Consider the following 17,970-nt stretch of genomic DNA (forward strand, 5'->3'; position numbering starts at 1 on the left):
TGCCATAAATATCAAAGCAATATTTTTCAAATTCTCACTCAAATGTGTTCCAAACATACACAAAATAATTGTGTCAGAACAGACATGGTAAATGCCATGCAAGTCGCGATTATATGAATAGGACAAGAGAGAAGAAAAAAAAAAGAGAATACATGTTCTACGTGCAACTCACAAGTAAATATCCACTTGTTGACGTGAAGAACATAGATACATATACAAATAAATAGCATTTACACACAATCAAAATAAGCACATTTATTTAGAACACCTTTCACCTGGCTGAAAGTTGTGATATCGAAACAGTAGCTTTGGATGCAGAAGATGAACTGGAGGTTGATGTTTCACCTGGCACTCTACGAGTTGCATCGATAAAAGTCGGTCTCGTGGGCTGGAACTCTAGAGCATTTCTTGTCAGCAACAACACAACTACCTCCGACATCATTGGACGTGATGTGACAGCCGATTGAGTGCACAGAAGGGCAATCTCCATTGTTCTTTTCACCTCCTCGTGATTGTATTCTTCTGGGTCTAATGATCTGTCCACCAATTCAATCAAGTTGTTGTCTTCATAAAGCTTCCAGGCCTGTAAAACAAGAAGGCATGATCAAATTTACATTTAACAAAATGTCCATAATACAGTCTTGCATTACAAAAGATCTTAATAGTCATTACAAGATGATCATATGATCTACGAAGACATTTCTTTCTCAAATTGAAAATGAACAATTCAAATTGTTTGGTCCTGATCTTAACATGGACAAATTTTGGTGGAACCTTGATATTAGAAAATATGCCATCTCGGCAATAACTTTATCAAATTTAATATGTACAATAAAAAATAGCAAATACATTCATATCAGGAATTGTACGAATATAATCATAAGCGCAAACACCTGTACGGTTGTATGAGAAATATGCAGTTAAAATGTGGTATGTGTCCAAGAGAAAAAAGAAGTTTTTAGAATGACTGATACCCATTCAAGTAGGTACTGGCTATCAGGCTCCAGCCTTGCATCATTGAGCTTCCTACCACCTATTATTTCTAAAGTGACTACACCAAAGCCGTATGTGTCAACCTTCTCTGAGAGTTGCCCATGGATGGCATACTCAGGAGCTGTGTAACCCCTGCTTAAGTAAACATAATTAGAAACACAACATATGCCCTTAAAACGATATTTTCATCTTCAAACTTACAATGTTCCTGCAAAATTAGTGCTGAGATGACTATGATCATCAGGTATGAGCCTTGCTAAACCGAAATCAGCAATCTTTGGTTGAAACTCGTCATCAAGAAGAACATTGCTAGATTTAATGTCACGGTGTATGATGCGCACATGGAATTCTTCATGAAGATATGCAAGGCCACGAGCCATGCCGATAATGATATTAAATCGCTGCTTCCAATTGAGGGCGACACTTTTCTCGCCTATAACAACAAAAATGAGGCCATTGCCAAAAGAGAATGTAGGTCAGCATGATCATCTTTAAGCTAATTAACTTCAGTCTACACTTGATCATTAGCAATGCGATTCCCCCTCTTAAACTACACATATAAGTATGTTTGGATCCCCCAATCACCATGCCTTGCCTGGCAAGGATAAACTAGCCCATCATAGCTAAAGCCAATAGAAGCTAACATGAACGTTTGGTTGCGTAGCTTAGCCAAGAGTAACTGCTCCGCATGCCAGGGATCCAAACATCCCCTCAGAATGTGTACCAATAGAAGTATGATATCAAATGGAAATGCCACATGAACAAAAAAAAAAGCTTCCATATGTCCATCAAGTGCCCAGAAAATTTAAACAATAAAAACAATAAAGACTTGAGGTCTTTGCTTAATGAAATGACACACAGATCCCCTGCATGTTCAAAAGAAAACTAAAGAACTGAGAAACATACCAAAGAGGAACTTATCAAGGCTTCCATTTGCCATGTATTCATAAACAAGCAGGCATTCTGAGCCCTTGCTTGCGCAACCAAGAAGCCGGACAAGATTCCGATGATGAACATTGCTAATCAACTTCACTTCACTTTCAAAATCTGCTTTGGCCCTGCTAGTTTCCATAACTGTTAACCGTTTTACAGCTACAGTTTTCCCATTTTTCAGCGAAGCCTGTCAGAAATGTACTTTTTTCAATATTTATTTTACCATTTTGTATAGTCAAATAGCAACACTGGTGATCAGATGTTTTTATTCTACTTAGAGTTGCATCTTGTCTTAGAATCAGTACAGAAGATTCAATATTTGACTATTGTAATACCTTAAATACATCTCCAAATCCCCCTTCTCCAAGTTTGCTTTGCTCACTGAAATTATTGGTTGCAACCTTTAGATCTTTATAGTAAAAACTTGTTGGACCCTGCAGTTCTGTTGCTCCAAGAATATCTCCTAAAGAAAAATACAGTTAGAGACAAAGAAGCTAAGTAGTTCCTTTTCGTTCCAATTAGCTTCCTATGGAAAAATGAATTTTGCAAAACTTGGTCATATGGTACGTTTTTATTCATTATAAACATGGGAATTAGTTAAACGTTCAAATGCAAAAGAAATGTAGTTGGAGCTTTGCTTGATTCCAGCTGTGCACAAACACAACTTCTCCATACACCAGAGATCAATAATTGTCCTTTATTTGAAAATTATTGCTCCTTCGGATCACAAACAAGTCAGCATCGACAAATTCTCCAAACAGCAAATTTCGCTCCTATTTTTTTCTTGGTATTGACATATTCATAAATTGTGATAATTAAAATTATGTAAGTACTTTTCAAGACAAAATTACACATACCATTTTGTGTTCAGCCAGTCAAAATACTCAAGTGTATTGATAAATACTCCCTCCGTACTCGTAAAGGAAGTCGTTTTCGACAGCGACACGGCCTTCAAAACACAACTTTGACTTCTTGTTTCTACAAAAATATTTATTGAAAAGTGATATATGTATGCTTTTATGAAAGTATTTTTCAAGACAAATATATTCATATAATTTTTACATTTTCAAACTCAACAACCTAAGAGTTATTTATGATTTATATTCCCAAGATTTGACTTAAACATTGTCCTAAACGACTTCTTTACGAGTACGGAGGGAGTATGCAAGTTGACTTCATGTACCACAAAAACGTATCAAGAATCAAGGGCTTTCAATGATATTGTGGTGGTGAAAGCATGTATGCCTCCGGCTATTGAGATGGATAAAGCATGTCCATTGTCTAAAGTAGTTTAATTTCACAAATTCATGAAATATGTCAAATTAGTTTTGGTGACATGCCAACCTGATATTTGACCATGCTCTTAATGTTCCGTTGAAGACATCAACATAAAGTTTAAGTGCAAGAAGGTAGTATACTTCACAAAACATATAGTTGTTTACCTCTACGAGGCTTCAACGGCTTCTTAGACTGCCTGGTCCAGAAGAGTGCCAATAGGCCAAGGAGCAGGAATGCCACACCTCCTAAAATTCCTCCTATGATGGCTCCTTTGTGATTTGATTTCCCTGCATAGATAATGGATGGAGAGATCTGAACTGAAGACCTTTGAACAAGAGACATAATATTTAATTGCTCTCGAAGTGAAATTGTACAGTAAACTAACCTCAACAAAGAGACTACTACCTGAAGTAAATAAATTGACTTTAATATTTAAACAACTAATTAACTGTAGAAGATTTTCCTGAAATGTACAAAATGACCTCACAATCAACATGTCCATGTATGATCCATCCATCAATACAACACATGCTTCAAAGATACAAGTTTTCACTTTGATTGAAATATCTTTGCAAAACAAATTGTAGGGGGAACCAGAGGCCTTTGGACTCGTTCCTCCCCCAAGGAGCCCAAGGCGGGGCGGAGGCAAGGAGAAGGGCCTTTCAAGCGGATAGAAATTAATCATTTATTTCCATATGCTTTTTCATTCCTTTTTATTTTCATTCTAGTTGTTGCTATGTGAAGAATAGAGTTCTTTGTGACATGATAAAAAAAGTACTTACTTTTCAATGGGTCCTCTAAGCTCTACTAGGAGGATCTAGAGAAGCCCAACCCCTCTTCTCCAGAGACCTAATCCAACCTTTTTATCCGACGCCCTAGGACTAGGACAAAGGTGTCCCACACTCTGCGGATGCCTTCGGACAGGAGCCTTTAGATGGGGCTCCGAGCGAAGGGTTGGCAGCTCCACCACTCAATTGCCCTTTTTTTGCGGGGACCACTCAATTGCTTTGATCCAAGCGGAAGTGTGATCCCACTATACTATACATAAACCATCCTAGGACGAGCACCATTCTGATGAGGCACTAAATGACGTTTTACATGTCTAAATTCTAATAGAAACAAGACCGTGGTACTGCAACAAATGTGTGACCTTACTTGCCTAATTGTGGAAAGAGATATATTGGGTGAGTTTTTGTCATGAGGAAATGTCTCAATTACATTACTCTATTAATGCTTTTTGTTAATTAGGAGTCAGAATTTGTTCATGCGTTCATTGTATGCTTGTTTTCTAGCTGGATTTGGTTCGACACAGGCTGCTGCAAGGTAGCAAACTGTTTTTGTGTGAAAAAAGAGATAGCAACCAGCTAGAAAACTATCTCAATTGTGTCTTCACTGGTTTGTTTTAGACTCTGCGACCTGGCTACAATGAAGTTCCGTGGCGTGGAGGCATACATCAACAGTCTTGTTAATGTAAAATCAAAGGTGTTTTTGATTATTATTCTGTGATGAACAATTGGCATTGGAGATTATTGGTTTTGATATTTGGAATTTATTTGCGAAGTGGTTTTGGAGATGATTGGAATTTACATGTGATTGACAGGGACTACTGTATGTTGGGTCCGGTCAGACTGGGCATGGGTTGCCGGTCAGACCGGCGTGTATCGCACGGTCAGACCGGCGCAGCCCGCGGTCTGATCGGCCGACTCTGTGTCGGTTCCGGTTTCGGGTTGTTTGTTTGGATATCCGTGATTGTTTCATTGTTATGACTTCTAGATGGATACTATGCGTTTGTAATACTGTTGTTTGCTACTAATGAGTCAAGTTGGGGACAACTTGGTCTCGGAATATGGTTTATTTGTTTGTTCCATGTGTAAGTGAATTGATGCCGGGAGAGTATTTATGGTGATGGACCGGGAGTCGGCTTGGGGATAAGACGACGTCACTGGTGGTCAGAGATCATGCGGGATACTAAGGCTAGAGTTCAATGCACGTAGTTGGTGAAGATTCCATATGGCATACTATAGAGGTATTGTGTGTGTATGGGATGTGGAGTCGAATTTGGAAGGAGTCCAAATTTGGTATGAGTGGTTATGCAAAGTTTGTTTCTTGTACTAGAGGGTTTCCTAGGGTGATTAGGACTTCTAGTATGAGTTTGGTTCGTGGCTTTAGGCTACCTACCTCCGTTATAAATAGAGAGAGAGCGTGAGGCTTCCCGGTATCGCTTTTTAGAGCAATTGAGTTGATAGTTGAGTTAGGGTATCGAGTTTAGTCGAAATTTTTGTAAGGAGTGTTGTTTGTGCACTTTTTAAACACAGAGAGAATCAACAAAGTCGTCATGCACTTTAAGAGTTCTTTGATTTTTGTTTCACTGGGTTTCGGCGGTCTAACCGGCGGCGCACCAACGGTCAAACCGGCGGCATTGTAGCGGTCAGACCCGCGGGGACACGGCGGTCAGACCGGCGACGGCGACAGGCGCAGCAGGCAACCTCGGCGGTTCGACCGGAGTTCAATCTCGGTCAGACCGACTCGTTCCAGGCGGTCAGACCGGCACAACACCTTTGGTCAGACCGCGATCCGTCGAATTTGAGGTTAACTTTTATTTCCGCTAAAAGTTTTGGTTTTTGGGTATATCAACCATTCACCCCCCCTCTAGTTGGCTTAGTTTTTGGGTATACCTACAACTGGTATCAGAGCCTTGTTTTCTTCTTTGGATTTTAACTGATCTAGAGTTTTTGCCATGGCTATTAGGTTTTCAACTAAGCCTCATGTTTTCGATGGAACAGATTTTTCTCATTGGTGTAGATTATGATATTACATTCTGGCTGAAGATTATGATATTTGGAGAAAAGTTTCTCATCCTTATGTGATTCCTGAAAAAATTAATACTGCTGCTTTAAAAACTGAGTTTGAACAAAATTGCAAAGCTCACAATATTCTTTTCTGTGGGATTTCTCGTTCGGATTATGATCGTGTTGCTTATCTTCAAACTGCCCATGAGATTTGGATTGCTTTGAGTAATTTTCATCAAGGAACAAATAACATTAAAGAACTTCGTCGAGATCTTTTCAAAAAGAAGTACATTAAATTTGAGATGAAACTTGGAGAAGCTTTGGATGATTATCTTTCTAGGTTTAACAAAATTTTGAGTGATCTTAGATCTGTTGATTATTCTTATGATGCTAATTATCCACAATCTGAGATTTCTCGCCACTTTTTGAATGGTCTTGATATGTCTATTTGGGAGATAAAAGTTACATCTATTCAGGAGTTTGTTGACATGTCTACTTTGACTTTGGATTCGTTTTACACAAAACTGAAAACACATGAGATGAATATTCTTTCTCGTAAAGTTGATTCTAAGTCGAGTGCTTTGGTCTCTTCCTCAACTTCTTTGGATGTTGATTCTTCTTCATCGAAGTCTTCCGCATTTGCTTTGTTTAATGCCATGTCCGATGATCAACTCGAACAATTCAAGGAGGAGACTTGGTTTTGTTATCTAACAGACTTTCTCGAGCTGTGACTAATGTTAGGTACAAGAAAAGAGGTGGACCAAATCGTTGCTTTGAATGTGGTTCTACGGATCACTTTCGTTCATGATGTCCTAAGCTTGGGAGAGTGAGGAAGGAAGATAATGGTGATGAGAAGACCAATGACAACAAGCCAAAGGGTACATTCAAAGGGAGGAAGATCAAGGACACTCTCAAGAAGGCTTTTGATCAAGTCTACGCTACGTTTGAGCCACTAAGCGATGTAGATGGTGAGAGTGGAGATGAAGATAAGGGTAAGAACATCTCCGATGTTTGCTTCATGGCGCGTGGTGAATCGGATTCAGAGTGTGAAGACAATGAGATAAGTGCTCTTGAGGAAGCCATTAATATTTTGAGTGAAATACATATGAAATGTGAGAAGATGTATAGAAAACAGGAGTTTATCATTGAATCTCTTAATTCTGAAATTGCTAGATTAAAATCTCTTATTCCTAATGATGATGATTGCACAAACTGTGAGGTTTTAATGAATGAGATTTCAAAAATTAGAGATGTTAATGCTGCACATGATTTGAAAAATAGATCTTCTCTAGCTCTTAGTTTTGCTTTGCACACACGCACTTTGGATGAGTTCTTTTTAACTAAAAAGTTGTTGCAGAAATATCAAATTACTTTTCATGCTAGTTTGATGTTTAACATGATTTGTGCTAAAAAGTTAAAACAACCTCATGGTGTTTTGGATTGCTCAGCACTTTGAATAAATTGAAATTAAATGATGCTTTAGGTCGTGTTGAGTACATGGAAGATGTTGTGAAAAACAATGAAGTGCTTTCTTGCCCCAAATGTCGTAAAAGCAAAGGTGTCATGGTAGATTGTGAAAATTGTGCTAATTTGGAAAAAGAGGTTTCTTATTTGAAAAATTCTTTGCAAAGATTTTCTGATGGTAAAAAGAACCTCAACATGATTTTAGATCAATCTAAGGTTAGCACACATAATCGTGGTTTAGGTTTTAAGCCTTATGCTCATCATACTAGACATCCTCCTGTTGTGTTAGGTGTTGGTGCTAGAAGTGGTGAGATTTTGGTTAAACCTGATACTAATAAAACTGTGTTTAAATCTGCTGGCATCATTTTTACCTTGAGTGCATCATCTTCAAAATCCAATGTTGTGCATGCAAAACCTTCTGTTGTTGCTTGTGTTGCTAAGCCATCTAAGTCTACCAATGTTTCTAATCATCGTGAAAAATATACTTGCTCGTTTTGTGGCAATGGTAGACATATTGTTGGTTTTTGTTTCAGATTGGCTCATAAACAGAAAAAGGAGAGAGAGATTACTTTTGCAAAATCAAAGTGGCAAAAATCTGGTTTTCCCTCGAGGAAACCGGTCAGATCGTAGTGGGTCCCGCGGTCGGACCGGCGACCGGTCAGACCGGCTACTAAGCAGCGGTCGGACCGGGCACCGGTTAGACCGGTGGCACAGAAGCGGTCAGACCGGCCCCCAGTCAGACCAGCTACTGTATGTCGGTCAGACCGGCCTTGCAGAAATTTTTCGAAAAATTCTCAAACTGTTTTTGCACATGGATATATGCCTATTGGATCTTCTGGTCGTGTCTCTCAGTACTGGATTCCTAAATTTTTGCTATCATCTAACCTCAGTACTGAGGCTTCGACTTCTGCTCGTGTATAGGCTTTGGTGGCACGGAAGGAGAACTTGTGGATCGTGGATTCCGGTTGTTCGCGGCACATGACCGGTGATAAAAATTGGTTCTCCTCCCTCAAAAAGGCATCCAAGACTGAATCGATTATCTTTGGTGATGCTTCTACAAGTGCCATTCTCGCTACAGGTTTGGTTAAGGTAAATGAAAATTTTAAATGGTTGCTTCTTCACATGCTCCTATTGTTTCTGTGATGACGGATGCACTGGGACAGCTATTACATATGGACACTGTTGGTACAGCTAGAGTGCAATCTGTTGGAGGAAAGTGGTATGAGTTTGTTATTGTTGACGATTTTTCTCGATATTCTTGGGTTTTCTTCTTGGCAACTAAGGACGAAGCTTTTCAACACTTTCGTGGTTTGTTTCTTTGATTGGATCTTCAATTTCCTAGTTCTTTGAAAAGAATTCAAAGTGATAATGGTGGTGAATTTAAAACTGCTTCATTTGAACAATTTTGAAACGAAAGAGGTCTTGAGCATGAATTTTCTTCTCCTCGTGTTCCGCAATAAAACGGTGTTATTGAAAGAAAAAACCGTGTTTTGGTTGAGATGGCTAGAACGATGTTGGATGAGTATAAAACTCCTAGAAAATTTTGGGCAGAGGCGATTAACACTACATGCTATATTTTAAATCGGGTTTTCTAGAGATCAAAACTTGGAAAAACTTCTTATGAACTTTGATTTGGACGTCAACCCAAAGTTTCACATTTGTGTGTTTTTGGTTGCAAATGCTTTGTCTTCAAATTTGGAAATTTGGATAAGTTTGAGGCACGTTCTACCGATAGATTGTTTCTTGGTTACCCCGCACACTCTTGTGGCTATCGTGTACTTATTTTGGAGACTAACAAAATCGTTGAGACTTGCGAAGTTTCTTTTGATGAGGCTAGTCAAGGTACTAGACCCGACATTGCAGGTACATTGTCATAGGTTCAGGGGAGGATGGTCGTACTTTTGAAGAAGAGAGCGCCAACGACGACGAGGTCGGCTCGGCCGGTCAGACCGGGCGCTAGGCCGGTCAGACCGCCGGCACGCTACCGGTCAGACCGCCACAGGAGGTGCGATCAGACCGGCCAGGCTCATCGGGTTCAGGTACTATTGATGCTGATTGAGATGGACCTCTATAGATTACAACTTCGACCAGTATTGATACAGAACGTGAATCAACTTTAGAAGTCGCTGCTCCATTCCACATTCAACGTCGACATCCGCCGGAACAAATCATTGGTAATATAGGTGAGCGGACAACAACGTCTAAGGTAACAACTCATGATGTTTGTGCAAATTCTGCATTTTGTTGCTTCTTTTGAACCCAAAGATGTGTCACATGCATTAACTGATGAATAGTGGATTAACGCCATGCATGAAGAACTTGAAAATTTTGAGAGAAACAAATTTTGGACTTTAGTTGAACCACCATCTAGACATAATTTTATTGGAACCAAGTGGGTTTTCAAAAATAAACAAAATGAGGATGGTTTGATTGTGAGAAATAAAGCTAGACTTGTTGCTCAAGGTTTTACCTAGGTGGAGGGTTTGGATTTTGATGAAACTTTTGCTCCTGTTGCTAGAATTGAGGTAATTAGACTTTTGCTGGCTTTTGTTGCTTCAAAAGGTTTTAAATTGTATCAAATGGATATGAAGAGTGCTTTTCTAAATGGTTTTATACAGGAGAAATTTTATGTCAAACAACCACCAGGTTTTGAAAATCCTAATTTTCCCAACCATGTTTTTAAATTGTCTAAAGCTTTGTATGGTTTGAAACAAGCACCTAGAGCATGGTATGATAGGCTTAAGAACTTTTTGCTTACGAAAGGTTTTACAATGGGAAAGGTTGACAAAACGCTTTTTGTTCTTAAGCATGGTGATAATCGACTATTTGTTTAGATTTATGTGGATGATATCATCTTTGGTTGTTCAACTCACGCTTTGGTTGTGGAGTTTGCTGAGACTATGCGCAGGGAATTTGAGATGAGCATGATGGGTGAGTTATCGTAATTTTTGGGATTGCAAATTAAGCAAACACCTCAAGGTACATTTGTGCATCAAACAAAGTACACGAAGGATCTTTTGAGACGGTTCAAGATGGAGATTTGCAAGCCAATTTCAGCACCAATTGGTTCTATAGCTGTGTTGGATCCTGTTGAAGATGGTGAAGTGGTTGATCAAAAGAAGTATAGAAGTATGATTGGATCTTTGTTGTATCTAACTGCTTCTAGGCCCGACATACAATTTGCAATGTATTTGTGTGCACGCTTTCAAGCTTCTCCTTGTGCTTCACATCGTCAAGCGGTCAAGCGAATAATGAGGTATTTGAATCATACACTTGAGTTTGGAATTTGGTATTCTACTTCATCTTCTATATGCTTAAGTGGATATTCCGATGCTGATTTTGGTGGTTATAGAATTGATAGGAAAAGTACTAGTGGAACATGTCATTTTCTTGGTACATCATTGATTGCATGGTCTTCTAGGAAACAATCTAGTGTTGCTCAATCAAATGCTGAATCTGAATATGTTGCTGCTGCTAGTTGTTGTTCACAAATTCTTTGGCTTTTATCTACTTTGAAAGATTATGGTCTTACTTTTGAGAAAGTTCCTCTCTTTTGTGATAATACTAGTGCTATTAACATTGCTAAGAATCATATTCAACACTCACGCACAAAGCACATTGATATTCGTTTTCACTTTTTGAGGGATCATGTTGAAAAGGGAGGTGTGGAATTGCAGTTTTTGGACACAAAGTTGCAACTTGCTGATATTTTCACTAAACCTTTGGATTCTAATCGTTTTGCTTTTCTTCATGGTGAATTGGGAATAATTCATCCTTTTGGCATGATTTGAGGGGGAGTTTTGCACCTCATGGTTTTATCAAGCAATAATATGACAATGAGAAAAATTGATTAAAGAGAGCTTTGTTTATGCATATGGTATTTTCTTGTGCATGCTAGCAATACAATGAAGGTTTATTTGCCTCTAGCATAGCTTTTATGTATTCTAGTATTTTCATGAGATTTAGATTTTGCTTTTAAGGGAGATGATGCATGACACTTAAATTTTACTTGAATTAAGACTTAAATTTTACTTGAATTAAGCAAATATGAAATGTTGATGGTAGCATATGGTTTGATTTATAAATGCTCTATATATATGCTTTATTGAATTGTTATTCCTCATATAGCTTTAATTGCTCATTGTGAAAAGAGAATAAAAGTATGAAAAAAATGAATACCGAATCCTTGGAAATAGCCTTGACGACAAGGATGTATTCAATGTGAGCAAAATAATGGGTGCCGAATCCCTGGAAACAGTCTTGACGACAGGGATGTACCAGTAATAAAATAGAAAAGTATGAGAAAAAAGGCTCAAGAAAAGAAAAAAATAAAAAATTCTCTTGTTTGTTTTGTGCTGAAGGCTAATTTGAGAAAGTGTAATAAATGCAATAGGTATATGTGTGTTTAGTGTTTATTTTTCAACCTATGTGCTTGTTAAGATGTTACATTATAAATCGTATGAAATCATGAATTTTGATTGTTGATTCAAGCTTAATTGCAAAATCTTTGGTTCATGATTATACTTTAATGCATGCTTGTTATATTATAGATGCGTTCATCTTCTTTTTATTGCAATACATGACTTGACATGCTATATGTATGCTAAGCTCTTGAACATTAATGAACATAATTCCTATGCTTTGATGAAATCATTGTCAAAAGGGGGAGAAGCAAGGTGAATATTTTTGGAGAAGCAAATGAGTTGAGAAGAGCATATTGTTTTTGGTTCGATTGGGAATTTCTTTTATTTCAAAAGTGAGAGAAGTTTTCTTTTGGATTTTCGAGCACGATGTGTACTTTTTGTACAAAGTGTGCTTTTTACCACTTTTGTTTTTATTTTTCCAGACACCAAAACATATTTTATGGGTTGCCCAATGTGTTCATCAAGCGGGAGATTGTAAAATCAAAGGTGTTTTTGATTATTATTCTGTGATAAACAATTGGCATTGGAGATTATTGGTTTTGATATTTGGAATTTATTTGCGAAGTGGTTTTAGAGATGATTGGAATTTACAGGTGATTAACAGGGACTGATGTCTGTTGGGTCCGGTCAGATCGGGCATGGGTTGCCGGTCAGACGGCGTGTATCGCGCGGGTCTGACCGGCCGACTCTGTGTCGGTTTCGGTTTCGGGTTGTTCATTTAGATATCCGTGATTGTTTCATTGTTATGACTTCTAGATGGATACTATGCGTATGTAATACTGTTGTTTGCTACTAATGAGTCAAGTTGGGGATAGCTTGGTCTCGGAATATGGTTTCTTTGTTAGTTCCATGTGTAGGTAAATTGATACCGAGAGAGTATTTGCGGTGATGGACCGGGAGTCGGCTTGGGGATAAGGCGACGTCCGTGGTAGTCAGAGATCATGCGGGATACTAAGGCTAGAGTTCAATGCACGTGGTTGGTGAAGATTCCATATGGCATACGATAGAGGCATAGTGTGCGTATGGGATGCGGAGTCGAATTTGGAAGGAGTCCAAATTTGGTATGAGTGGTTATGTAAAGTTTGTTTCTTGTACTAGAGGGTTTCCTAGGGTGATTAGGACTTCTAGTATGAGTTTGGTTCGTGGCTTTAGACTGCCTACCTCGGTTATAAATAGAGAGGGAGCGTGAGGCTTCCCGGTATCGCTTTTGAGAGCAATTGAGTTGATGTTGAGTTAGGGTTTCAAGTTTAGTCGAAATTTTTGTAAGGAGTGCACTTTGTAAACAAAGAGAGAATCAATAAAGTCGTCATACACTTTAAGATTTCTTCGATTTGTGTTTCACCGGGTTTCGGTGGTCTAACCGGCGGCGCACCAGCGGTCAGACCGGCGGCATCGCAACAGTCAGACCGGCGGGGACATGGCGGTCAGATCGGCGACAGCGACAGGCGCAGCAGGCAAACTCGGTAGTTCGACCGGAGTTCGATCTCGGTCAGACCGACTCGTTCCAGGCAATCAGACCGACGCAACACGTTCGGTCAGACCACGATCCGTCAAATTTGAGGGTAACTTTTATTTCCGCTAAAAGTTTTGGTTTTTGGGTATACCAACCATTCACCCCCCTCTGGTTGGCTTAGTTGTTGTGATTCGACCATACAGTTAACTTCCTGTGAGATTTCAGGCTGTTTTGTCATTATATTATATATGCATGATTGAGGTAGGTTCAAAGTTTACTTCAAGTCTGAAGGTACAAATGTGTTATCTGTAAAGTTTGCATGCAACTCCCTGTAAGTTTGCATGCAACCCTGCACTCCTAAATAATATTTTACCAGCGTAATACTATATGGATATCTCCTAAGTTGAGAGATCACATATTCCTTTGCCCTTTTTCTTCATTTGCAAGTTATCATGTCGATCAATTTGTTTTTAAGATCTATTTAGATTTCATTCTTCTGATCTGGGCCAAAATAGATGTGTAGGTTTGTGGGTTTTGGGCATCTGAACTTTATGGGCTTTATTCTAATCTTTGGACTTTTTCGCTGGTTCAATTTTAAAGGAAGATTTACCTTAGAGTTTCATTCACGTTTCTCAACATCAAAAGTGGGTATAGAATGTCCCCCAAATTAAAAAAACAAAACAAAATATGTCCCTTGACATTATTATGGATGGTTTTAGATGACATGGCGTCTGCGTGTTTTGTTTGACTTGGCGCTTATGTGCCACTAGAAGAAAAATAAAAAAAGATCATTAGGACCCAGATGTCAGTAGTTGACCAGTTAGAGAAAATTACAGTACAACAAATGTGTAGCCCACATGCATATCATCATCACCCATCATCTCTCCAGTCTCCCTCCCTTCTCGACCTCAGCATCGACAGCTACGACCAGGTCCGCTTTACCCCTCTCCTTTCTGCATCATCATAAGTCCTCATTTTTTTTTCCTTCATATATGGAAAATCCATTCTCTTCGCCCTTCTCCTTTTTTCTATATCATCGTGCATCCTCAATTGATTTCCTCCTTTTTAGAAAAATTTTCAGTTTCCTTAGATTAGTTCAGTTCCATTCTGAGTGAAAAAAAAAATTAGCCATCCATTGCTTTCAACATGGGAGGTTTGACTTTGTATCTTCTTATGTTGATCATCTTTGCATGAATGGCAGATGTGCTAACTACTAAGCCTTTAATTAGATTGTTATGTCAGGGCCGACGCTCTTGGGAAGTGTGACGCCAAGGGAGGATGGAGGCATGGGAGAGAAGTTGCACCTGTTTTAAAAGTTGAGGAACTCTATATATCTAGTTTCGTGGTTGAGGAACGTGAATAAAACTCCACATATATTTCAGGGACCTAAAATGGAGTTCTTCCATTTTTATATCCCGAATGGCCCAAGGAAGCAACAAGAAAAGTCATCCTATAGTATTTACAAAGCCCGCGTTAAACCCACTTTGTGAGCCCAAAGACATCTACAGAAATAAACTCACAAAACGAATAAGCTCACAAAAAACCCAAAAACATGTACAGAAATAAAGCCCACCACATAAGTCCCTCTAATGTTGTTTTAGCACGGAGCATTGATGGGAGATCCACGGGTTAAAAAAATGACTAAAATTAATCAAAATCACTTAAAAGAAGACAGTCCTGTAAGAATATTTTTCAATTTTTTTTCATAACTTTTTAGCCAAATTTTCATAAACCATCTCAATTGTCAACTCTAAAGACTCTCACCCACAATGCATTTTGTTAAAAAAAACCCACCTACCCAACACTATTGGGCTAAAATTGCCCCTACCTTGCCCACCGCGCATAAGGGCACTTGATTTGAGCCAGCATGTTGTGAGTCCAACTTAAACCCATTGTCTATCAAAGAACGATGTTGCTTCTCGCTCACAGCAAAGAAGTCCTTTGACCTCGAGTCAACAAACGGCATAAGAACGAGCTTGAGTTGGACTAACCTTACAGGCATGGTGGATGAGCTAGAACTGACTGATATGGCACTCTATGAATCCATGTCGGAAGAAATGGGTCCAATCAACTTCTCATACACGCGAAAGGGGAAATTTTCAGCCCAACAAATTTGAGTGGATGAGTTTTTTAGTGAAATAGATTGTGGTGTAGAACCATTTTTGTAATTTTGCGAAGTTTTAAAACATTCTAAAACAAACGAAGGAACATCCACAAGGAAAAATTGAAACCACATCCACCATTCCTGGGAAACAAACCACGCAAAACTATGAAGAAACGATGGGGTCATGGTTTACAATTTCAGTTTAATTGCGCCTCCCTCGGCAACCAAATACCGGCCGAAATTTTAGGGTATCCCATTTTTCTGAATTTGGTCAAAGTTTATTCAAATGTAGTCAAAATTCGTTAAATTTTCAAACAATTTCATTAAGTTCTTAAATCATTTTGGCGAAATTTTTTTAAATTTTTTTCGAAATTTCGTTGCCACCGAAATCCCAAAATTTCGGCCCAAAACGAAATTGGAAACACTGACTGGAGTCAACTCACCAGGTGATCGCAAGTATGGCGCCAGATCTATGGTCGCGTTCGCCGGGAAGAACGGCTTGTCGGAGTACCTCATGAAGCAGCCGGCGTCCACGGCGCGGCCGTCGGAGTCCGGCGGGCACCCATCGATGTTCCTCGCCGCCACCGCCAGGCACTGCGCGCACCCGCCCTCCCCGACCGTCTCCACGCACTGCGCCGCCGCGTACACGCCGCCGCGAGCGGCCGCCGCGGCGAGCCCCGGTGCGCGGGGCGCGGCGGCCGCGAGGTCACCGACGAGCCCACGCGCCGCGCCAGCGAAAGAGCCGTCGGCGACGGCGGTGCCGTTGCATACCTGCGTGTTCCCGGGAAGCGTGGCCGGGCCGTCGAAGAAGGCGGCGCTCTCGTACCTCACGACGCAGCCGTCGAGGATGGCGCGCCCGCCGTTGGCGGCGCCGCACCTGGCGCGGAGGCGCGACGCCGCGGCGTCGAAGCACGCGGCGCAGCTGCCCGCCCCCGCGACGTACGGGCGGCACTGCGCCATCGCGAACGCCGGCGCGGCGGCGCGCGGCTCGGCCGCCGTGGCGAAGCCACCACCGCCACCAGCCGACGACAGGTTGGCGCGGAGCACGGCGAAGGTGGCGTTGAGGGCGGCGAGGAAGGCGGCGGCCGGTGTCGCGTTGTACTGGCTGCACCCCAGGTTGAGCAGCGTGATCTGCGGGTCAGCGGCGGCCGGAACCCACGCCGAGGCAACCACCAGCAGCGCCACCGCAGACGGCGCGAGCAGGAGACGATCCATGTTGCACCGCCTCGCCGCGCCGGCCAGCGGCGTCGACGCGAATGGCGCGAGTGGGGGAGGTGAAGGAGGTGAGCGTGCAGTGAGAAGGAGAAGCTATTGATTGGACGAGGTATAAATTAGAGAATTGACAAGCACTCGATTCTATACGATTTGTCATTAACGAACACAGGTTTTACAACACGCCATCACGCTAATGTGTTTCTCTTGTGTTTTCTAATTGGTGTAAGATGAGTTCTTTTGAGAGGGATAGGATGAGAGAATCCATCGTTCTTCATGCACCTGCTTCCAAAAATACTAAACATTCTGTATCATGTAAAAGAATTCCTATAGGAAGGTTGCTTTCGAAAATTCTGTTAATGCATTTTCCAAGTTTAAAATAATTGATGCCACGCCAGGTCAAAGTCACCTGTGACGCATCCAAACCATCACCTCTAACAAGTTTGGTCCTCATCAGAGATTACTCTACTCACCTCTAACAGGTAGAGACCCATGAGTGCTGAGTAACACCTCTAACGGGCCGGATATAAATGAACTGTCACGGGTTACTCACCTATAGCGGATGGCTCTTTCCAACCCGTCAGAGGTGATTGTCATCTCTGTCCATTAGAGATGACTGTCACGTCTAACAGATTGTATCTTATCACCCACCCCAAGTGAAAAAAAATCACCCAAAAAAGAATAACACAACTTCTGCATGTTATTGGCAGATCTGACAACTTTGTATTTTATTGACAGATCTGATAACATCTATGTCAATTTCTAAAGAGTAAATTACTCCATGTATTATGATCCATGTTGCACAAGACCATAGGTATTTTTGATAAGTGGTATATAATCCCTGATGTTATGATCCTAAATTTTCACAAAACCATGGTACTGATCATTTTGAGTTTGATCTAACTACGCTCTACAATCACATCTTAAATTTATATGGGTTTTATCCATCATTTAAATTTTGTATCTGCTTTTTTAAAAAAAAAATTGAATACGAGTATGTTCAAATTGTCAGCGGTGTGGTGCTGTGAAACTTTATTACCATAATACCTAAGGTTATGTGTCATGTGCTAAAATCCATATGATTTTGTATAACATGGATCATAATAAATGGAGTTTTATGAAATTTACTTATTTTTAAAGGGCAAAATAGTCTCTTTTTTAAGGCCTGACGAGTTCAACTACCTATACGGTTCTATACTTAGCTGAACTCGATCGTCAGCCCTTAAGGTACGTTAGTCGGATGTGATACGTCCTAATTAATCTAAATAGGGAGCTAAACGTATCCAGATTTATAGTATTATAGTATTATGATATGTATCC

The 17,970-nt window shown here is 40.3% G+C and overlaps 1 protein-coding gene across 1 annotated transcript; it reads right to left on the bottom strand.

The window, feature by feature from the left end:
- Positions 1 to 16,734, bottom strand: LOC4350486 (cysteine-rich receptor-like protein kinase 42). Its single transcript, XM_015760479.3, has 7 exons — positions 15,882 to 16,734; positions 3,369 to 3,491; positions 2,262 to 2,389; positions 1,900 to 2,113; positions 1,195 to 1,426; positions 975 to 1,125; positions 1 to 583 (listed from the first exon to the last, which is right to left on the bottom strand). The coding sequence occupies exons 1-7, from the start codon at positions 16,651 to 16,653 to the stop codon at positions 272 to 274; spliced, it is 1,932 nt and encodes a 643-aa protein (XP_015615965.2). The 5' UTR covers positions 16,654 to 16,734; the 3' UTR covers positions 1 to 271.
- Between the last annotated feature and the right edge of the window lie 1,236 nt (positions 16,735 to 17,970).

Source organism: Oryza sativa, chromosome 11 (genome assembly GCF_034140825.1).
Source record: "Oryza sativa Japonica Group chromosome 11, ASM3414082v1".
Taxonomy (NCBI): domain Eukaryota; kingdom Viridiplantae; phylum Streptophyta; class Magnoliopsida; order Poales; family Poaceae; genus Oryza; species Oryza sativa.